General features: G+C 39.9%; 1 protein-coding gene across 1 annotated transcript in view; it reads right to left on the reverse strand.

Moving 5' to 3' along the window:
* The window catches only part of LOC111872106 (lon protease homolog 2, peroxisomal), a 76,047-nt gene that overhangs the window by 32,338 nt on the left and 19,030 nt on the right, over positions 1–24,679 (reverse strand). The window contains exons 5-7 of the mRNA XM_023865674.2: positions 19,519–19,850; positions 13,013–13,190; positions 3,012–3,193 (exon numbers count right to left, since the gene is read on the reverse strand). Coding sequence (XP_023721442.1) covers positions 3,012–3,193; positions 13,013–13,190; positions 19,519–19,850 — 692 coding nt within the window. The remainder of the gene's footprint in view (positions 1–3,011; positions 3,194–13,012; positions 13,191–19,518; positions 19,851–24,679) is intronic.

Raw genomic sequence — 24,679 nt, forward strand, 5'->3', positions numbered from 1 at the left:
CAAAGCATTTCTGTTGAAACTGGCAAAAGCTTGGGCTACTGACGTCACTGTGGCGGCAGTACCTGCGTCAGACACAGACGTAGTGCAGCCGGGGCCATCTGTTCGCACCCGCCAGAGGCCTCAAGTAGGCCCCCCCTGGCCGACTCTTGGGTGATATGCGGAAACATATTCTCGTGAAAATTGTGAAGAGTGAATATTGCAAGAAGAAACACCCTTCTAGGCAGTGCCGTGTGTGCGCAGAGCACAAGAAGAATAGTATAACTGCCTACATGTGCAACTTCTGCGTAATGCCTCTTCACAAAGGGGAATCTTTCCAGAGATATCACATGAGCAAGCACTTCTAGGAGCTCTGGTAAGTGTTCTCCAAAAATTTCAGTTCATAAAATTAATTAGGAGATTTTATATTAATTTTTAAAGTGAACAGTGCACAAGTTAGGGTAGTAGGTTTAAAAATGCCGGTCCCCAGGGTGATTTAAATGTTTAAACCACTGGTCCACAATGTGTTAAGAGTCTTCTTCATACTTTTCAATGATAAACACTTTCTTGGGGATAGAAAAAGGATTTGGACTTAAAATTTTAATAAATAAATTATAATATGTGGGTGATAACTGAATCTGCACAACACATTGGGAATCCCTTATGAAACACGGTTTTAGAAGTGCTGTATTACTGTAAAGCTGATGATTATCAGCATGTTCAAATTCGGTACGCCACAGATTTAAAAAAAAAAAAGCCAAATTATGATGACACTTTGGATGATAGGCCAATTAAATCTGGTATTTTTATCTAGTTATGAGTACAGTGCATTCAAAGCAGTTCAGTCAAAATTTACAGTTATGAACTTTTAACTCCTTGCAGTAAAATGTTTTATCAGGTATGAAATGTAAATGCATTAAATAAAAGCTTCTAAACCCAAATACATTTAATTGTTCAATTATATGTTCTCTTTGATATCTTTCCCAGCCTCTTTATTATCAATCTCATGACTATATTTTTAAACATAAGTTTAAGGAAAGACACTCCGATATGGGAAATTATAAAATACTCTGTCTCTTCTATCAATTTTAGGCATTCACAGTGGTTAATTCTGATACTGGATTCTTACAATGTGTGGTTGTGGGTAATGCTCCTCCATCTTTAAGGTCAAAATGTACAGGCTGGTAACCTGCCATGCAAAATATAGCATTTTGTTTTGAGAAGGAACAGAGGAAGGGGTGGGTGGGATAGTGGGGACTAGTGACCTATCTAGGCCAGTGGGAATATGCAAACCAGTAAAGTAGTGTAGATGACCCTTTTAAGTGCCCAGGAATGTATAAAAAATCCAACTGGCAAGTGATACTCTTGTGTGGTCACCCATCCAAACCCTCACCAGGAATAATGTTGCTTAACTTTTGCTGTGGGTCCAGAAGCATAGCGAGTGGCATGGAGATCACCACGAGCTGATGATACGAGTAGGTTTCCACAGGGGTTGGAAGCAAAAACAAATGAATGAAGAATGGTGTATCTTAGGAGGGATGTGAGTCTAGACTGGAGCACTGTGTAGGTAGGCATTTGTCCTGGAGGGAAGGGGTGGGGGAGAATGAGGGAGCCCCCAATTACAGGGTTGCATTTCCTCCATCTGGACTAGGATCTGTGGGGACAGTACATGTGTGACATCCTCCCTGCTGCTTAATTGTTTGGATGAGCTTCTTCCAGGTAGGGCTTAACTGGCAGCCAGCTTCTCTATTAAAGATGTGATGCAGGTTGAATTTTATGGTTTCCTGGATAACTCTGCTGATGTGGGGCATCTTGGCTAATGCCATCATTGCCATTGCCCCTGGCTGACTTAACCCTTCAGTGCCATAGTCTGTGCATGGCACGCCAATGGCTTCTGTCACGCCTCTGAAGTCTGTGCATGGCACGCCAACGGCTTCTGTCACACATCTCTGAAGTCTGTGCATGGCATGCCAACGGCTTCTGTCACATGTCTCTGAAGTCTGTGCATGGCACGCCAATGGCTTCTGTCACATGTCTCTGAAGTCCGTACCTGGCATGTGTAGTGCAGCTCTAAGTTTCAGCTCATATTTTGAATTGTTGTTTTTCATGTAAAGTAATTCTTTTGGTATGAAATTAAAGAGGAACTTTCAGGCTATCATTTCGTGCATGCCTTGCCCCACTTTGACCTTCCCGCAGCAGTTGGAATACATTTAAATTCTTTGAAAAAATTTATAAGCAAGATTCCACCAACTGTGAAGAAATCAAGACCATAGAAACAGCATGTTGTGTGTCAAAAGCTGTGTAATGGTGTGACAAATGTGACGTGGAACTTTGTGTGGAATGTTTTCACAACTAACACACCCAGCTGAATTTTTAAGGTAATATGATACTAACATTCCAAATTTTTATATGCTTACTGTGCCAAAAAATAATTTTAAAGCAGTGCGGATCAATACACCGATTCTATATACATTTCTGAAGATAGCGTGAAAATTAGAAAGAACAAAACATCAGTTTTTCCTAATTTATTACACTTTAAGTGAGATGTTGTATTTACCATTTTAAATGTTTAAATATCCTCCATCCCAAGGAGTGAGTAGGAATTAAATGTTCTGCATCGTTGAAGTGTTAATGCTCTGCTACAGCCGATCATGGCACAGTCAGAGGTCCATCCACTGATCCTCTTACAATCTTCAATTAAACAGATCATATCACCATGGCAGATGGTCCCACATTTAAACAGGATCATGTTGATTTCCAAACTTTTAGTTCTCATTGTACCCTCTCCCACTCCTCTGTTTATTTTCAAAACAAAGCATACAGAGCGTCTCAACAACCTCATATTTCAACCCTCAAGATGAAGGCAGTATGCACTTCAAAACTGTTGGCAACATTTCCCACAACCACATGGTTGAACAGCCCAAGAAGAGAATAGATACTGTTAAAAGGCAGATGAACTCCTCTGAATGTGATCTCAACCAGTTCCCCTCTTGTTAAATGGTTAATGAAAACAACTTCAAACAAATTTCACTAACCGATGAAACTCACGTCCAAGTGTCTGGGCAATTGAACGTCCAACACTGGTTTTGCCAACACCAGGAGGTCCTACAAAGCAGAGAATTGGTCCTCGGAGGTTATTTTTTAACTGCCTGACAGCCAGATATTCCAGCACTCTCCGTTTCAACTTATCCATTGCGTAATGGTCTGCATCCAAATCCTGAAAAACAAGTAAAGCAATTGAAGAAAGTCGTCTTCTGGGTTTAGGCACCGTGTATTCGTCGTTTTGGCCGACGTTTCGGAGGAACGTAGCGCCTCCATCTTCAGAGCAGTTGAATGGCTTGGAATGCGGAGAGCAGTAGCTGCGCTACGTTCCTCCGAAACGTCGGCCAAAACGAAGAATACACGGTGCCTAAACCCAGAAGACGACTTTCTTCATTGTCATCGCCGTGAAAACCTCAAAACTTACAAAGTAAAGCAATTGTTTAATCATTTTAACACTTGAATGCACTGTGGTACCAAATGCTTTAACATTAAAAAAACTCCACATTTCTATAGTGGAAACACAGTTTTTTTTTGTAAGGAAGAAACTTAATTTGTAAATATTGTTTACATGAAATTGTGGCTTTGAAGGGTTAATGCCAGAACAAGTTATTGTATATGGAGTTACTTTTGTTTTTCAGCACAGGAAAACTGACAATAAGTCATACATTTAAGACAATGTCTAGATATCTTGACAAACAGTGAGAACTGGCAACATTCAGCAATTGCGTGAGAAAAGTTACCTCAATGTGGGCATTGTAGAAGTCACAGTAAGAGCAGAGGATGCTCAGAAAGAAGTATTCCTGACCAGTATAATCATGTGTTCATTCCATTGTGCTAATAGATCCATTTTTACATTGCACAGATCAAATAGCTAACACAAATAAACATACATAACCAGGCAGGCCTGTGCTTACAAGCCATTTAAAACTCACACAGATGCATTCTAGGCTGACTGCCCACTGGAAGAAGAAAAGTAGTTAAGCTCAGAACTACTGTATTTCAGAAATACAAACTAGAAGATAATTTGGATAAGATTCTTCTTCATCGCATGCTATGTCAGCAGTGATGCTTGAACTCTGAGCCAGGACTTGCCACTGAAGGAAGGTAATGGGGAGGAGACAAGAAGAAAAGATGTGTGCACTAAGGACTATATTCAGAAACAGATGGAAACAAGCTACTGTTCATATGAATGCCACAGAGGCAGCAAACAATCAGTACACACTGTACAACCTCCACAACCCATGACTCTTGGATCCAAGTTGACAAGGTGCACAGAGATACCAATGTCTGTGTACAATAATCTACCATGGCTATCATTCTCACAGCCTGTATTCTTGCCAAAGGACTGATGAGCAACTGTTTAGCCATAGAAACTGCGCATCACTGTCTCCCTTTTCCATGGCTGTACTTCCCACAGCTGTGAAGAGAACTGTTATGGAACCACAGTACATAAGGTGGTAAGGTAACATAAAGCTGTTCCTGTGCTTAACTAATTAAGCACTATGCCATGAAGGTGTATGATCAGCTTCATGCCACTGCCACTTTACTCTTGGGGAAAGAGCCCCTGGTACCCACTGGATAGGAGCTTGGATGGACCCCAGAGATGGTCTGGATGACAAGAAAAGAAAATTCTTGACCCCACCAGGACTTGAACTCCAACCACTCAGTCGTCCAGCGTGTAGCTAGTCGCTTTACTGACCATGCTATCCTGGCTCTACATAAGTTGAACAGACGAAATGCATCCCCTGTAGTCTTAGAGACAGTCAAGGAAGTATCAAAGCACTGGTCCAGGCAATGGGTCATCAAAACTAGTACAGTTGATAAATGATGATGCATGTTATCAAAGAACTGGATAAAAAAGGAAGGAGGCAAAACTGCATGGTGAGACTTGAGAACACTGTACAAGAAACCAAAGAAAATGACAAACATTCTTTTACCAGTAAAAAACATAACCCTGACAACAAGAGATATTACATACAGTAGTACATGCAGTAGTTATACTTGGATACAATATATCACAATAGCACAGTGGGTTCTGAGGGTACAGAACTGTTAAAACTTAACCTACTGACAGTAATGTGGCTTTACATGCTTCTCATGACTGTGTAGAATATCCTCATACAAGGCTAGCACTGTCAAAAAGCATTACACCAGATAGTGTCAGATGGCCAACATACAAAGGCACGTGATTTTACAAGGAGGCAGAGATGGCAAAACCGAGACCAAAACAGAACTGCCAGAATCTCTTTGATACACAACTCCTCATGTTATCCAAAATGATAGTAAGGGGGCTGGAAAAATGTCAAAAGAACTTCATCTCTGATGTGCCATATAGCTCCTCTAACAGGGAGAGAAAGAGAAGCAAACTTCAAGGAGTCCACACAGACCCTGCATCCCCAGACTTATTCTGAGAAAATTTCAAAAGTAATAAGTAAGTTAAAGAAAACATTCCCTTGCCCTTTTTCCATACCACCAAATGTACTGTAAAGCAAGATACCACAATAATTACAGAGAAGAATGAAATTAGCAAACTGTTAGACAAGTTAAATTGTAGGAAGACAGATTTCTTACAACTGCTGTGAGAGATTGGCTGCAAGAACTAGAAAAAGGGCATATAAAACTGAGACGTTTAGTAACTATGCAGAAGTTTGTTCATAGGACCTGAACCAGCCTGTGGCATCTCAGTAGGAGAGTATTGCTGGGAATGAAACTGCAGATCAGCTAGCAAGAATGGGACTGAACAGCTGTTCATAGGACCTGAACCAGCTTGCGGCATCTCAGTAGGAGAGTACTGCTCAGAATGAAACAGCAGATCAGCTGGCAAGAACGGGATCTGAACAGCTGTTCATAGGACCTGACCCAGCTTGCAGCATCTCAGTAGGAGAGTACTGCTCAGAATGAAACAGCAGATCAGCTGGCAAGAACGGGATCTGAACAGCTGTTCATAGGACCTGACCCAGCTTGCAGCATCTCAGTAGGAGAGTACTGCTCAGAATGAAACAGCAGATCAGCTGGCAAGAACGGGATCTGAACAGCTGTTCATAGGACCTGACCCAGCTTGCAGCATCTCAGTAGGAGAGTACTGCTCAGAATGAAACAGCAGATCAGCTGGCAAGAACGGGATCTGAACAGCTGTTCATAGGACCTGACCCAGCTTGCAGCATCTCAGTAGGAGAGTACTGCTCAGAATGAAACAGCAGATCAGCTGGCAAGAACGGGATCTGAACAGCTGTTCATAGGACCTGAACCAGCTTTCAGCATCTCAGTAGGAGAGTACTGCTCAGAATGAAACAGCAGATCAGCTAGCAAGAATAGAACTGAACAGCCATTCATAGGGCCTGACCCAGCTTGCGGCATCTCACAAGAAACACTGGGAATCCACAACTGGACTCAAAGAGGCAAAAGGATTTATATCAGGACCCTCTGCCAAAAGAACGAAGGACCTGTTGAAATTAAACAGAGATCAGTTAAGATGGGTGGTAGGATTATTTGCTGGACACTGACACCTAAAAGGACACCTTTTCAAACTGGGACTGCTAGATGACCCAACCTGTGGAAGGTGCCTACAAGCCACACATATCCTATGTCAGGCATGTCCAGCTTCAAACAGGTTGTGATCGACTTTTTAGTGTCAAAACTGCCAGTGATCTACCACCCCCTTGTATCGCTGTACCTCGCTTTAAGCACGTGGTAGCATAGTAGTTAAGGCACTATGCTACAAGTTGAAAGGTCGTGGGTTCAAATACCGATGAGTTCATTGGATTTTTTTCAATTGACCTAATCCTTCTGGGCACACTAGGGCCCTGGGGTTCACTCAGCCTCTAACAGAAATGAGTACCAGGAATTAAATAAATCATTTTCCTGGGGAGTAAAGTGCAGTCAGGGCGTAAGGCTGACAACCTTACCGCCATCTCTGAACCGATTGTCTAGATAATGTGGGACCCTCAACGTTTCACAACCCTATGGGCCTTCATGGCCCGTTACAGGGATAGCTTTACTTTACTTTTTTTTTAATTGGTAAAAATAACAGGACACATGATGTTTGCTGTAAAAGCAACTAGTAACTGGGCTGTGTCTGATGTCTGTAGATCTGTCCAGTTGGAGGGAGAAAGCAACGCAATTGGAAACATCTTTCAACAACTGTTCAGTTATGTTTCCACACATAATTTCTATTTGCTGCACAAAGGTGTTTCTTGATAATTGAAGATCTTGAATAGTAGCTGATTTCTTTCTTATTTTTAAATCCTTCAAAAAGATTATCAGGTATCTCAAGAAAACACTCTTTTACAAATTCCCCTTCAGTGAAAGGTTTACATTTTTTAACGATCATATTGCTGACCTTGAAGGATGATTTGGTTGCACTGTTAGAAAGTCATCTTGGTTTTGCCATCAACTGTTGTTGAGCAGCTAATTTCGATTTAAGTTCTCCGGGCTTGTTTATGAATTTCACTTTTGGGTGGAAAATCAGCATCATACTTATTGCTATGGAGCGCATTATAATGACATTCCAGATTACCCTTTTTTGGCAATGATACTGAGGCGTTGCATTTTCCACTGTATTGAAGTAACTGTTTTGTCTGATACACGCACACAGACACTTTCGAAATTAATAAAATAACATGGGCAGAGCACATACTGTCCCTTTGATTACACTGAGCTCATCCCCAAACTCTATAGACATACGAGTGTGGAGAGTTTGCACAACATCTAAGCACAGCAACTTGTCAACATTCGAATATATTGTGGAATGAATACATTTTATATTTTCATGTCCTTTAAATCGTTAATTATTAGTAAAGAATTTTAATAGAATGTTAGAATATAGATCTATGCTCGCTCTGTAAATACATATTCGCTTGCAACAACAGATAAATGCATAAATATGGCTCCATATAATAACTTCACTTGAGTTATGATCATTGAAAGGTGCCTGATGACAACCTAAATTACAGGTTGAAACATGCAGCCATTGGAAACCAACCAACCAACATGCAGCGCAATTTACACTTACATTAAATAAGTAAGATATATACCAACATATGTTGTCTTCATTGAGACATTCACACTGTCTCTATTGGTGAGATGCAGTTTCAAATGGGCTGTGAGCCTTGTATTTTATGCTCATTGTGATAGGAGTGGCAGAGGTCTAGCTGATTTATATTTATACAGCATGTCCAGAAAAGAACTCCACAGTTTTAGTTATACATATTTGTTTGCTGCATAATCACAGAGTTAGTATGTTTCTAAACTTCTGTGCAAAACGTGTCCCAAGTTTTAGTGACATGAATTCCAAAGAGATGACAGCATTGAACTGCAAAAAGATGGGACTGCATGAAAGTAGGAGTCATTCAGTCATGGCATCACATTAGGTAAAGGTGCAGTGCACGTTGCGCTATGGGGAATCAAAGTCTGTGGTGACTGCTCACTTAGGCAAGTGAACTGAAAAGATGCTTGAACTGATAAATGTATTCCAAAGTGGTATGAACAGTTCAAGAAATTGGCAATGTCTTGAAAGGATATTCACCAGGTAGGAAAAGCAACATCACAAGATGACAAAGAATGCATTCTGGTAGCATTTCAGCACAGACTGAAATAAACTGTTTGTCATGTTAGTCAACACTTACAGATTCCATGATGTTGTGTACAGAAGACTGAAACCATGTGTGTAAAAAACTCAAACCTGCACAACACATCCAACCTTGTGATAAACCCCAAAGGATGAACTCTGTAATGTTCATACTAGAATAGCTCACCACAGAAGATACTTATCTCCAGAAAATTCTTTTCTCTGAGGCCATTTTTCACACACATGATGCTGTAAACTGCCATAATTGCAGGATCTGGGGCAGTGATAACCCGCATGCCCTAATGGAACATCTTTGCAACAGCCCAAGGTCAACATGTGGTGTGGCATCATGTCATAAGGCACTGCTGGACCTTACTTCTTCCATGACAGCACCATCATGAGTGCAGTCCACCTGGATATGCTACACACCTTTCTGTTCCCAAAGACAGCAGGTGAAGTTGACAGCCTCATTCACAACAAGATGGTGCACTGGCTCATTTCTGTGCCACTGTATGCACTGTTTTGGACAAATGATTTCCTCGTCAATGGATCTGCAGGGGAGGACAGATTAACTGGCCCTCATGGAGTCCTGACTTAACACCCATGGACTTTTCTTCTAAGGGTACATCAAAGACACTGTGCACAGCAAGAGGGTGGAGTCTCTTTCTGACTTGTATGGAAGGATTACAGCGGTTATTACTGTGGTGCCTGTGGATGTGGGGTGAGGTGGAATTTTGTTTAAACATCTTTAGGGCCATCAATGATGCTCACATTGACTTGCAATAAATAGTAGAAAAACTTGGAGAACTTGTCTAATTTTTTTTTCCTTGCCACTACAGCCCCAGTGGGCCTACGCCTACCTCCATGAACTCTGTTCACTTCGGTTTTTCTAGATCTTAAAACTTATGGTAGGACTCCTTGGGCAAATGATCAGCTCGTCGCAAGGCCTCTAGCTGTAGACAAACACAGAAAAACGCACAAAAACATCCATACCCTGAGTGGGATTTGAACCCACGATCCCGGCTTCCGAGCGAGAGAAGACAGTGCATGCCTTAGACCGCTTGGCTACCGTGACCGGAGAGCTTGTCTACTGGAGTTAATTCCAGAGAGCTTTCTCGAACACCTGTATTAATACGTAGGCCAAAATTGCTTCAGGGGACTTTAGGTTGATTACATTGCAGATCCCAGTCAGCAGTAATACGTCAGAATGGCACAACCAAACAAAAGGCCATATGACCATTGGAGTGCCTATGCCATCAGGGCCCTGAACAGGGCACTAATTGGGTGTACATCTCTTATGGTGTGAGTTCCACACCTGGGCTTGCACATAAAGACAGTGAGAAGTGTTCACTCAGCCTTCATCAATTAAGCTCCCTACAGGGACCTACAAGTTGGAAGTCACACTGAAATCATGGGAAAGCACCACAGAGATGGGAAATATTCCTGCTTGTGAGGTGGGTTTTGATAACACTTGAGGACCTTAACACATTGTGGACCGGTGATTTAAATATTTCAATCACCCTGGGGCCGCCATTATTAACCTTTATCAGACTAATGTCACCATACGGCATCATTTAAAGTACAGCAGAGTGGCCGTGCGTCACCATATGGGTACCCGCAATCCATGCGTGCGCATAGTGTTTTAAAATCTTATTTTAAGATAGAAATTCTTGTTCTACTTATACTATTTTTGGACACCAGCTTTATAAGTAGATTGTCTTCCCTCCTGCATCATCTAACTGAATGCAGAGTCCGACATCGCAATTCATGCACTTTGTCCGTATGTCACTCTGTTTTCCACGCGAAGCGCACATAGCAACATCTGTCTCGTATTAGCAGGAAGTCAGCCAATGTTGCCGATTTGCCTTCTCTAATCATAACGCTTATAAAACATCACAATTTCAACTATCCACCATGGCCCCATTTCGCATGGAAAAAGGCGAAGTTAATAGGCAGCTGATAAATGTCACCGATTTAGAATGTGGTACACAAGACTGAAAGTACGTAGAAAAAGGGGCCAAGTGCGGGCCTTTCTAAGAAGGTTAACAGTACTTCTTGTGTGGCAGATATGTGTATACACAGACAGAGCCTCTGAGGGACATGACCTCACTCCTGTATATACAGAAAGGTTGGGAGTGCTATATAAGCATAAACATTCCTTCCCCTTTGGCTAAGATAACGCAGTACGAGTATGAATGATGTCACCAGCAGGCATTTATACTGCAGAAACATTTTGTGCAGAAACTGACTGCATATTTGTGGACAGACGCTTAAAATTGGGAACAAAATTTTTTTTGGAATCAGTGTAACAATTTTTACAGATTCTAAAATTTGTAAATTACAATATCTGATTCTATATTCTTTCTAGATAAAAGCAGCGTTTATTTCGTTCGTTTATCACAAAAATTGTAGAAATCACAGCATTTTGAGTAACATGATTACAATTTTTATTACTCTACAATGGCCGGCATTTAAGTTAATTCCGTCCCGCTGCCACTACCGGAATTTAAATGGCCCGTCCGATAAAGGTTAAACCTATTATCCTAACTTGTGCACTGTTCACTTAGAAATTAATATAATATCTCCTAATTAATTTTATCAACTAAAATTTTTGGAGAACACTTGCCAATGCTCATAGAAGTGCTTGAGGGTGTGATATTTCTGGAAACATTCCCCTTTGTGAAGTGGCATTACACAGAACTCGCAAATGTAGACATACTCCTTTCTTTGTGAACTGTGCAAACATGGCACTGCCTAGAAGGATGCTTCCCCTTGAAATGTTCACTCTTCACAATTTTCATGAGGGTATGTTTCCACATATCAGCCGAGAGTCGCCCAGGGGTGACCACATGAGGCCTGTGTGGGGTGGGAGTTGATGGGCCTGGTCGCACTAAGTCTGTGTCTGACTCTGGTTCCGCTGCCACCATCTGGTCTGTAGCCCAGGCCTTTGCCAAATTCATCAGAAATGCTTTGTATTTCAATTTTGAATCAGGGTTTAGATTTTTGTGTTTTTCTTTAGATTTTTTACTGTCCCCACAATGTTAGTCCCCGCATTATCGTCGGAGCTACTGTCACATTTACTGTCTGTGGCCACAATTCTTTGTTCTCCCGTCACTGCCGCTCTCTGAATCACCATTACTACGCATCTCACAAGGCAGGTCAGCTAGCTCATCGAAGAAGAATTTGTCTTTGTCATACTCCACCACTAACTACTGACTGATACATACAGCTCGAAGAGCAGCAATGCATTTTCATTTATAGTGGGTTAAGAAAGCAGTGAGGTCAAGTTACTGACAAGTAAGCAAACATTCCAGAGTTTTATTATGCCATTGCGTGCAACTTGGGTGATGCCAGAGCAAGGTATAGTGTGTTACAACCTAACGTGTCCTAAAATCATGATATCATGCGACCGGTCCTCAATATGTTAAACAACCTCCCTCCATCAGAATGAGAACCAACCTAGGAAAATAAGGCTGTCATCTGCTGATGACAAGATAAAATATTTAAACAATCTCAGTAAAGTAGTCCTTGTGGTTAACTAATTAAGCACTACGCAATGAAGATGTATTGGGGAATGGATATAGAGATCCACTTTTTCTTGACCTTGGCATTAGTTGGAGGTCAGTGGTCAGCTTCACGCTGCGACTGCTTTACCCACAGGGAAAACGGCCCTGGTACCCATTGGATAGGAGGTTGGGTGGATCCCAGAGCCAGTCTGGACAACATGGAGAAATTAAAATTCTTGACTCCACTGGGACTTGAACTCTGACTCCTCGGTCGTCCAGCAAGTAGCCAGTCGCTATACCGATTGTGCTATCTCAGCTCTCTAATAATCTAAGTGCAAACTTCAAAATGTCTCATGAGACAGTTTCAGTCAAAAAAGTGTAAAGACTGTAGGAACAATGTTGTCTAAGAACTATAAATGATGCACGATGCCTACATAATGCCTGCAACAAGTTTTCAAGGCTTTAACTTCATCCTCAGCATTGCATTTAAAATTGCAATATGCACTCCACCTATATCCTAAAGTACTATATAATTTTCATATTATTGTGAAGTAGAAAGCGTTGTTTTAAATACAAAATTTGATGGCAGATTTGATATTCTATATTTCTTCTTTTTGAGGACCTGGTGGTCAGAGAGTATGACATCATAGGCTCATTCTGATGATTCTGAGTTTGATCCCTAGTTAGAGTATTTGCAGAGTGTTCTGATTCTGAAACCTTCACCTCTGGCAAAGATAAAATTTCAGAAATGTGAGCAGGAAATTCTGCATACTGATCTGACAGGGAATGGAACTCAGAACCCTTGGAATGAGATTCCAGTGTCTTAACCCAAGACTATTAGATTTAGGAAGATTAGTTAAAGACTGCTGATGAAATTTTATAGCACCAGCTAGGAGCCGAACTATTTCTTGCCATAACTCACCTGTCTGGCCTTATTGATATCAAGCGTCTCAGGTGATGATTTTGACCATGGAAGTTCTGCCATCAGTTCTACATAGGTGCGTATGATACCACTCTCAGGGCTCATTGATGCTAATTTCTTTAATCTCTGCAATTCCTTCATTGCCACTTTAGAGGCATGTGGAGGTAACTTGGCAGCCCTTGAAAGGAAGAAATGTAAAGAATCTTTTAGAGTTCAACCTTAAACTTGGCCTTCAGCTAATGTGCAACCCAAACTGACCAGTATGGATCAAAGTATCATTTTAGGCTTAAACTGCATATGTAAAGTCTAGAAATGAATGGAACATCTACTGACCAACTGCTGCATTATTGTGATAGTGCATGAGTGCTGTCTCGTCAGAAACAGGAAATCTGGAATCCCTGTTCATGAACGATAAATGTTAATCAAAATCCATCCTCAAGAAGTATACGGACAATTACTTTGTGTATATCTTTTACCTAAAATACAAAAACTATGGTCAGTTAACCAAAGGGAATAAGAACAGGCCAGAAGAAATAGACAGTTCACCATACAGGCAACAAAGATCAAAGACAAAAGTAGGCAATGGAATTTCTGTCACAACACAAAGGATTTACAAAACTACAGTAAAACTTGGTTATAGCAACATCGGTTTCTGCGACACCTTGTCTATTGCGTCAAATATTCAATGGTACGAACTAATTCCTCATAAAGCAACTGTTTTTATACCTTGCTTAGTACGACATGCACAAATGCATCAACCTCGTATGTAACGTCATTTTCATTCCTGAATTTCTCTGATATGGACATTGAACGTAATTTAGAAAGTGTGTATTGGGCAAGTAACAGGAAACAGATGAAGATAACTGATTACTGTACTCGTATCTAGGTACAGTAAGGCACAACAATTGATGTAATCTACTGTAATTTGGTGAGTAGGCCTACCTTTAATATACAGTATTAGTGCGGTGTGTATTGTCAGTGAAAAGCGCTGTAATATGTCTTTGATATTACACATTTGGGCAATTCCACGTTAATGTTACGTTAGTCTGTACTTAACTACGTATTTCACTAAAAAATGCAATTTGGTAGATTTTTACGTGACTAACATAAGGCTACTGTGGAAGTGCCCATTTCGGTTACAACGACATTCGTTTATAACGACACTATTTTTAGGTCCCTTTGATGACGTTATAACCAAGTTCTACTGTATATATTGGTGACTGCATATTAAATTATAGGAATTAACACTGTTATAAAGCAGGAAGATCAAGATTTGATATAATACTGATAACACAAAATAATCTTCACACTGTAAATATACTTATAAAAGGAGAACACTGTAATTAAAGAGGAAAAAATAATTTGGTCAGAATTACTAGGTAAATATGGATTTGAGATATACATATATACACCAAGAGCTTAAAAAAACCCACAAAACCAGGATGGTTCACTTGGTATAATGAATGTGATATGGGTTGCATGACCAAGAAATTGGGGTTCGGTTTCTGGTGTGGGGAACAGATATCTCTCTTCTTCACATCATCCCAGACTGATTCTGGGGTTCACCCAGCTTCCTATCAAATGGTTACCAATACCAAACAATGAATCTCTCTTGTCCTCCAGGTTAGACTGTCTTCATTTCTTGTGGACTTGACAACTCTGCCTAAATTAATTAAATTAACATATAAAATTTATCTATATAATTCCAGCTACATTCTGACTGGTTCTTGTATTTCAGTTTTGGCTAACTGGTACCTTCATTCCCCAAAAGAAAACACACTCAAGTAGTTGGAGTAATGAATGTTTCTCTATTAAATAGAAACATCCATATTGTGTGTTCCTCTGAAAGATTTATAACAGAAGCTGTTCATCCCATGCCCTCTTTCTGTCTTGGATGACTTGGAATGGCACAGAACACAGAAATCCTACTGTTAGTGTCAACGGAAGGGCAATGGGCAGCACACACGTGTTTTGTAATCTTATACACAGTGTGTCCAGGTTCTGTTAGGACTGTGGTCATTAAAAATACAAGACATGAATTATTTTCAAAATTCCACTCTTTTTACTCAAAAGAGTCTCCTTCTGAATCAATACATAGCTGGAATCGATTGAAAAGTTTTCAAAAACAGTCACTGTACTCCTTTTGTGGAATCACATTTAAAACTGGAGTACATTCCCTTTGGATGTCCTGGACGGTGTCGTGAAGGTCTCCTTTCATCGCCCACTTAAATTTTGGGAACAACCAGAAATCTGCTGGAGCCAAATCTGATGAATACGGAGGATGACCAAGGACTGTGATAGCTTTTCTGGTCAAAAAATCGCGCATGATCTTCGATTTGTGGGGTGGGGCATTGTTGTGGAGGAGCGACCAGGAACCTTGTTCTCGATATTCAGGTCGAATTCGAAGACTTCTTGCCCACAAACGATTAAGGACTCCAAGAGAATAATAATCAGAATTCACTGTTTGACCTTCTGGCAGAAATTCCTTGTGAATGATTCCTTTGGAATCGAAGAAAACAGTTAGCAGTGTCTTTATTCGATTCTTTTTCATGCGCATTTTCTTTGGTTTCGGCTTCTTTCGGCCCAACCATGCCTCACTCTGACACTTTGTGAGAGGCTCATATTGAAAACACCATGTCTTGTCACGAGTAACAATCGATTTTGTAAATTCTGTATCACTTTGGGCCGACCGTAACATGTCTTTGCAGTGTTCCACTCTGGCATGTTTTTCATTGCCTGACAGTGCGTGCAGTACAAATTGCGCACAGATCTTCCGTTTGCCCAAATCCTTGGTCAAAATTTGATGCACAGTACTTTTTGGTACTCCCAAAAGCTCCTTGATGAGCCTTGCAGAAACACATCTGTCTGATGCAAGAATTTCGGTCACTATCTTCACATTTTCTTCAGTGCGACTTGATCTCAGCTTTGATGCAAGTGGAGCATCTTCAATGTTCTCCCTCCTGTCACAAAATACAGCATACCATCAAAAAATGTTCAAGTGACTCAAACAATCACTACCGTATACACTTTTCATCATTTTGTATGCTTCTCTGGCTGTTTTGTCTAACTTCAAACAAAATTTGATGTTGGCTATCTGTTCAACCGCCATTTTCCGAAGAGCGTCAGAACAGTACTGTTACATGCAAGGTCAGAACACATGATGCAGTGATGCTTGCGCTTTGAAGTTATAGACAGCCACAGCCGAAACTTCAAGAATCTTAACGACACAACTTGCCAACAGATGGCATTGCAGGGCAAAATTTAAAAAAATGAGTCCTAATGGATCCTGGACACACCGTGTATTCCTTCACTAAACCTGTGCTTTGTAGAATTAATACAATAACGAATGTATTTACTCTCCTTTTTACAAAATGCATCTGGCAGAAACTTGTAACATCCTGATTGGAGTATGACTGTATCCTTCATGTGCAGGCACATTTCCTTATTTTGTTATGCTGTATCATTAGGATGGCAACTGAAACTGATATCCATCCAAACAACATGAACAGTAAAGATGGCTTTTGCTTAAGCAAATCATTGCTACTTCCTTTTATTGCGGACTGCAATGTTTACAGCCCTTACTTTGTGGCATAACTATGCCTCCCACTGGTCACTCACATTGCTTTTCTCCAACTTTCCCTTTCTCTCCACTTCTGCCATACATGAACCTTGCTTCTACAGGGTGCGGCAATAAAGAAACCGCATTACTTTTATGACTCATTTCCGGCCACGTCGATGACGAAGAGGAGGGTAGGGCATTGACCCATGGACTTCCCTCTACCGTCACATAAAGTTTCATTCAAGCGCATCGGTCAGTCTGGCCGCGACCATTGTTAGAAGCGGATCGTGTGTCTGAGCTCTGTCGGAATAATGCTGAGTGCTAATGTAGAACAACATGTTAACATCAAATTCCTCACAAAACTTGGAAAATTTGCCACTGAAACTTACAATTTGTTGACAGAAGTATATGGTGATCAGTGTCTATCTCGCACGCAAGTTTTCGAGTGGTTTAAGAAGTTTATGGAGGGTAGGAAAAACGTCGGGAACGATCCAAAATCGGGCCGTCCTCCCACTGCGAAAACTCCAGAGAATGTGGAGAAGGTCGCTAGAATTGTTCGAAGAGATCGTCGACTGAGCATTCNAACTGAGCATTTGAGCAATTTCTGAACTTACCAACATCAATAAAGAAAGTGTTAGATTTTGCACAACGATCTGGGCATGAAAAAGGTGTGCTAAAGTGGTGCCAAAAATCTCCTTACCCCCCAGCAAAAGGAACATCGAGTGAATTGCTGTGTTGACACTCTTGAAAACATTGAAAATGATCCTGATTTCTTCCAAAACGTAATTACGTGTGACGAAACTTGGATTCTTCAATATGATCCAGAGACTAAGCGACAATCCATGCATTGGAAGAGCCCCAAATCCCCTAGGAAGAAGAAAGCGCGCATGAGCAAGTCCAAATTCAAAGCAATGATGACTGTTTTTTTCGATATCCGGGGGGTAATCTACATTGATTGGGTGCCTGAAGGTCAGACTGTCAATCAGGTTTATTATAAAAATGTTTTGACGACCCTCCGTGAACGTGTGCGACGAAGGAGACCAGACATGTGGAAGAATGCCTCATGGGTTCTTCATCACGACAACGCGCCAACACACAACGCGCTATCTGTGAAGAGGTATTTGGCAAAAAAACAACATTCCAGTGATGGAACTTCCATAGTATTCTCCAGACCTAGCACCGTGCGACTTTTTTCTCTTCCCGAAAATCAAGTCTGCGCTCAAAGGGACCAGGTTTGAGTCCGTGGATGCAGTGAAAGCAAAAGCGACGCAACTCTTGAAGAGCATAACACAAGATGACCTGCAGCACTGCTTCCAACGGTGGAAAATTTGCATGGAGCGGTGTAGGGATCGGGGAGGGGACTACATTGAAGGGGATAACATTTCGATTGTCTGATTTTTTTTCGATAAAGGGTTAGAGCATGAATCTGGTTTCTTTATTGCCGCACCTTGTATACACATTCTCTGGACTCCTCTACAGGCTCCTTTAATTAAACCAGTTTTCCATGGATAACTAACTTTTTTGCTTGCTGCATGGTTGCTTGGCTATCTTCAACCCCAAAGATGAAGGAAGTACGTTCTTCCAAAATGTCACTGAACTTCAACCAAGCTGCATGGTGTCACATATCAGAAGACAGCACTTTTAATAGTCACTGCTGTGAGAATATTAGATCCAATACATGCATGTAAGTTCACACTTACTGTGTGTTACATGTACCACTCATTATTTGCACTAAGAATTACAAAGTTCTTTTTCAAGTTCATCATGATAGCAAGATTTTTAAAGTGAGAACTGAGGTTTTCATGGCAGTGAGAGCAGTGAATACTCAGATTGTGGTCTTCTGGGATGTGACACTGTGTAATCTGGTAGATGGTTACCAATGTTTTAAATATACTGCTTTCAACCTTTAGGGCAGAAGTCAATTAAGAGGTAGTAGGCTCCTCCAGAAATTCGGTAACAGTCTACCAATCTATGCAATGTCATGTAGATTCTAAAGGGTTCTGACGATGGTGGATGACACACAGGGTTATGGGGATTTTGGGCTTTTGCCATCATCCAGAATTCTAGGCAATAGAAGACAAGACATTTTGGAAACTGGATCTGTTTCCGTCTTCAGGTGAGGAAGGAAGACACCTACTTACTTGGGCCCCTTAGAAAGAGCTAATTTCAATCACTGGACAACTCCTGTCAGATTTACCCAGCTATTTCAACATATAAGACTAGGCTAGTTCAGCAGGAGATAGCAAGAAACCATAAATAAAAATTGTGATAGAGCACGCACATGTGTGGAACTAGGATAGAAAAGGAGGCAGAAATTTCTGCTACAAACCTAGTCAAGAAAACCAAGTGCATTTCTTTACATTGGTGCTCATGCACTTGGTTTTTGACAGCTAGGTTTCTAACACAAATTTCTACCTCCTTTTCTATCCTAGTTCCATGCATGTGCTTGCTTTATCACAATTTTTATTTTATGGTTTCTTGCTATCTCCCGCTGAACTAGCCTAGTTTTATATGTTGAAATAGCTGGGGAAATCTGACAGGAGTTGTCAAGTGATTCAGATTAGCTATTTCTAAGGGGCCCAACTGAGTAGATGTCTTTCTTCCTCACCTGAAGACGGAAACACATCCAGTTTCCAAAACCTCGTGTCTTCTATTACCTAAATTCTGGACGCTGAAAAAATTCCAAAAACCCAGTAACACTGTATACAATGTCACATTCCACAGAACTGCAACCTTCAGTTTCTTAAGAATGTCAAGAACAATCAACCCTAAAAGAAAAAGTTAGAACGTTAATGAAACTAGCAGAAATATGTTTGAAGAATGTTAAGTGGATTAATTGACAAGGTTCATGTCCATAATACTGTAGGTGAATTTTCATGTTCTACAACCAAAGACTCAGTTTTCTTATTTCATTGACACAGAACAGAGACATGAGGGTAAACTGCACCTCAGTTTTTGGTGAAGTTCCTGAAGTTCATCTCCTTCATCATCTGACGGCACAAGGGCATGGTCACTCCTAGAATATGTGTCTCGCTGAGGTCTTATGATCATCACTCTGTTTTTAGGTTGTATAGCGTAATGTTTCTCCGTACGATTGTTTGGTGATTTGCGTAACATCTCCAAACCTTCAATCTGCCGCACAAGGAGTGGCAGGGATTTCTTAAGGCGTTCTGACAGGTCAACTGCATCCAGCACTTGTAGTTTCTCAATGAAGGAAGCATTCACAAGAGATGCACAGAGATCAGCAAGGTGATGAGCAGGCAAGGTGCCCAGCATCCTCTATAATCAAAAGATAAAGAATGTTGTAACAAAAACAGAGAATTATATCTTCCAGTCAGTACTGGCCATAATTATAGTCACTATGGGGGGACAGTGATTAAACCACTTACTGAAAAGCCTGCTGCTACAGAACATGAATGTGCATGTCAGCTTGAGCCATAATACGAGTACTTCTGGCTCGAATTTAGGGTGTTCACATCTCAATTCAGACATAAACTATCCAAAAGGTTTCTCATGGTTTCCTTTAGTCTCTCAAATTAAAATCAACTCCACATCAATTCAAATTAAGTCTCCACTAACCATCTTACCATGCAATATTGTAAAGTCTGAGCTACTGACGTTACATTACATTGCATTGCATTCCATGGATCCAAAGTTAGTCAAAATGACTGTAGGATGTGGAATATGTCATATAAATACAAAACATATGTACAGTCCCAATTCAGTTCTCACACAAGAGAAACCAAGAATACACAGTGACTACATACAAGGCTATTTAAAGATACATAAGTTATTATCTAGACAATAGGTATTCATCAACAGAGTAGAATGAATGTGTATTTATGTATCGTTTCAGTGCTATTTTAAATCCTGCCTTTTCAATCATAAAACTTTTGAGATCAGATGGCAGGTTATTAAAAATGTTGATCCCAGCATAATATGTGCTCTTCTGAAAGCATGAGAGGTTAGCAATTGGTTTATGATGACAGTGTTTGTGTCTTGTGTTAACACTGTGTACATCCGCATTCATCTGAAAATGTTCTTTGTTATTTGTAATGAAGTATATTAATGAATATGTATATTCACAAGGAAAAGTCAAGATCTGTAGTCTCTTAAATATATCTCTACAGGAATTATGGGATTTAACACCCACCAAGATTCTAACAATTTTCTTCTGCAATGTAAATACCTTTTTACTATCAGATGAATTACCCCAGAAAATTATTCCATACTTCATTAAAGAGTGAAAGTAAGCAAAATACTGATTTGAGAGTGTCAATGTTACTAATATGTAACATGAATCTAACTGCATAACATGCTCTACTTAGCTTTGGAATCCACTGATCGATACGGTTTTTCCAGTTTAAATGATTATCAATATGCAAGCCAAGGGATTTTATGTTTACTCCATCTTCTATATACTTATTATTATATACAATGTTTTATGGATATTGTGGTCAGTTTTTATAAATTTTATTACATTTGTTTTTTCTATGTTCAGGGGCAGTTTGTTTGCAGAAAACCATTTACTCACTTGCGAAAGAACCTTGCTTGTTAACATGCAGAAATCATAACACTAGTGTCATCTGCAAATATTATAGATATTGATGAGGTCCTTAGTATAGGATGGAGGTCATTTATATAAATTATGAAAAGCAAAGGCCCCAAAATTGACCCCTGTGAAACTCCATGTTTTATTATTCCCCAGTTTGAGCAGGTACTTTGGATTTAATTTGATGATTTTATTTCAATCTTTTGTCTTTTATCTGTTAGGTAGGATCTGAATCAACTTAACGTTGCTCCTTGACTGCCAAAAAATGTAATTTTGTTAATAAAATTTCATGATTTACACAGTCAAAAGCCTTTGCCAAGTCACAGCATATTCCACAAACATGTATTTTCTGATTAATAGATTTCAACACACTGTCTGTTAACTTAAAGGCTGCATTTTCAATGGAAATTCCTTTCCTAAAGCCAAACTGTTCTGGGCCTAGTATATCGTTATTCTGAAAATAATGGCTTAACCTACTGTGCTAACTTTTTCACGTACTTTAGAGAAAGTAGTTAGCAGTGAAATTGGCCTGTAGTTTGACATACTAGCCTCATCCCCTTTTTCATATAGTGGTCTTACTACTGAAATCTTAAGATGAACAGGAAAGATTCCTGTGGATAGTGAGTGATTACAGATGTGAGTTAACGGGCTACTGATTAGAGATGCACAAACTTTTAAAATTTTACTTGTTATTCCATCATAACTTGAAGAGTTTTTTGTTTTGAGGGACTGTATTATACTTTTTATTTCAGTTTCAGTGGTTGGAATGGTTTTAATACCAGGGAATTTTCTAGGAAATGCCTCTCTTAAAACCGAAATGACATTATCTCTCATTTCCTGATGCAAGCTTAGATTTTCTGTAATTGTTAGAATAAAAAAGTATTGAAGGCATCTGAAATTTCTCCTGGGTCCTCAACTTTTTCATCATTTATGAGGAGAGATGGCACCTGTTCAGTCAGATGTGATTTTCCTGTTTCATGTTTTATTATTTTCCAGGTTGTTTTTATCTGATTATTCAATTTTGCTATAAGCCCACAGTAATGCTGCCTTTTAGCCTCTTTCATAACTCTACTCAGGATTTTGCAATACCTTATGTAGTATGCTCTCATGTAGGGATTATTACTGCTCCTGCTGTCTACATACAGACGCCTTTTATGTTTACAAGATATTTTTATTCCTTGTGTAATCCAGTGGTTTTCTATTCTACTTACACTTTTATTCTGCATAGGAAAACTGGCTTTAAAGACATTTAGAAAAATATATAAAAGAGAGTTAAATTTATAATTTGTATCCTTTTTTTGAAAACAGGTTCCCATGTTTCATTTTCTAATAATGTTAAAATTGAGCAATGGTTTCACTATTCATTTTTCTGGCTCTCTGTCTTAAGGGTGTTGAATTTTCTTCCACAATATTATTATTTACTATAAGAAACTGAGCATCATGGTCAGAGAGGCCGCTGACTATAGGAGATGTAAAAGAAGAGCGTAACCTTGCATTATCTATAAAGATATTATCAATGGTTGTGCTTGAGGAATTTTGAACTCTTGTGAAATTCACGGTGTGTGACAGACTGTATGTCCTTATTAAAGAGTTTACTTGTTTTTTTCTGACTGCTTTCATTTGAATAGTTTATGTTTACATCTCAACAGATTATAAACTCAGACTTTGGATTGTTCAGATATTTTAAAGTTGCATCTAGTCTCCTTAAATATTCATTAACCTCTCCTGAAGGGGTTCTGTGCAGGCTTAATATAATTAGGTGAGATTGTTTTAGTTACTAGCTGTATTGCACAGATTTCAAAGTCTTGCTCCTTACAGCGATGAGAAATATCAATTTTACTGAAATGTAGATCTGTCTTAACAAAAATACACACTCCCCTCCCCTCTGTAGGCCCTTTCAGAAAAAGCTTGAGCCTAACAGGTAACCATTAATTGAGAGGAGCAGCAATTCCTGTTCAACCATGTGATGTTCACTCAGACATAATACATGAGGGTTTATGTTGTCTATTTCAAAAGAGTGTAAAAATTCATCACTTTTGCTTCTCAAACCTCTGATGTTTTGTTTTAAGATATTTATTGAATTTAATGTTTCTGCAGTTTGTCTGTGAATTTCCAGCACTGCTAAACAAAGCACAAATAAATACAGCATATGGAAGAACTGACAGGCTGTTTTACAACAGTGGGTTAGTGGGTTAATGACTACTAACAGACACTTCTGTTTTCCCAATACGAGGCATACAATCTTGAAGGAAAGAAACGTTCTGTGTAACTGACAATTCTTAACATACATATATGAAGCAGAAAATCAGCAGCATAGATCCTTTCTCAAAGAGCCGAATTACATGAAACTTTTACTACTGGACTGTTAGCCAGAACCTCAGCCACTGACTGCTGCAAGAAATGAGTCTACATGATCAGCTAATACACCATGCAGCACAAACATAGAGTGCATTTCTTAAATTAATAAGACTGTTTAGAGCAGTTTAAAACTGTGGTTGGGGTGGTACACCAGATGGTCCATAGTATTGTGACATGTTGACCCCTACCTCCCCAGCTGCACGTAGCGGTAGCGTAGCGCTCGCGTGATAGGCGAGTAATCACCCCGCATCCTGGTAGCTATGCAACGCGCGGTGACGTCATGAGCGGAGCCGAAGTGAGCCGAGTCCCCGCGACCTTGAAGCTATGCAAAGCGAATCAACAGCGGTGACGTCACCGAAGGATATCGCGGTTGCTAGGCAGCACTCAACAACTCTGGACAGCGTGGCTAGCAACACGGCATCAGACGACAATTGTCCGATCAAGGCTACATAAGGAGCAGCGAAGGCTATTCACAGTGAGTCAGCCAGTCAGTGCATTACCAACGAGTGCTCAGTTCGCAAGTTACGAGCTACAGACGCGTGTGCGATAACCAGTGATAACCAGTTATATCTGGAGGGTGTAATTCAGGGAGACTTGTATAGCTCCCGCGTTGTTAATACGTGAAGACTCTTGAAGATAGTGTTAAGAGATTTTGTTGCAGGGTTTGTAAAGTGTGGAAAGCCGTGACATTGTGATAATTAATTGTAGCCGATATTTGTAGATTGTTCAATAAACCAATTAATGATCTCTACGGCGTATTCAGTAACGAAACACGTTACAGTATTATATAGTCCATGTATTATAATATGACATGTAATAAGTAATCTAAATTTAAAAAATGTGACGAATCATTGTTTAAACAATTTACTTTAAATTGGTGTGCGGGAAAAAATGTTTATGGCAACTATGACTACAATTTTTCTCCTACGAGCAGAAAAAAGTGAAACTACACGCTCTTCATGGCTAAGGTTATGACAGCTGAGTGCTCCACATGTGTGCCAACCTTCCAAGCAGCAGATTGCAGCTACTGAAAGTTTGAGAAACACTGCTTCAGAGAAAATAATCATCACAATAGATGCTCAAAATGCTTCCTATATGCTCTAAAATGAACTTTCAAGTGTTTGAAAAAAACTGTTTAACACTAGTTTCAGTTTGGTGACTTTGACAGATGCAAATGTCTCACAAATATTATGCTTAC

This window comes from Cryptotermes secundus, unplaced genomic scaffold, assembly GCF_002891405.2.
Source record: "Cryptotermes secundus unplaced genomic scaffold, Csec_1.0 scaffold417, whole genome shotgun sequence".
NCBI lineage: Eukaryota > Metazoa > Arthropoda > Insecta > Blattodea > Kalotermitidae > Cryptotermes > Cryptotermes secundus.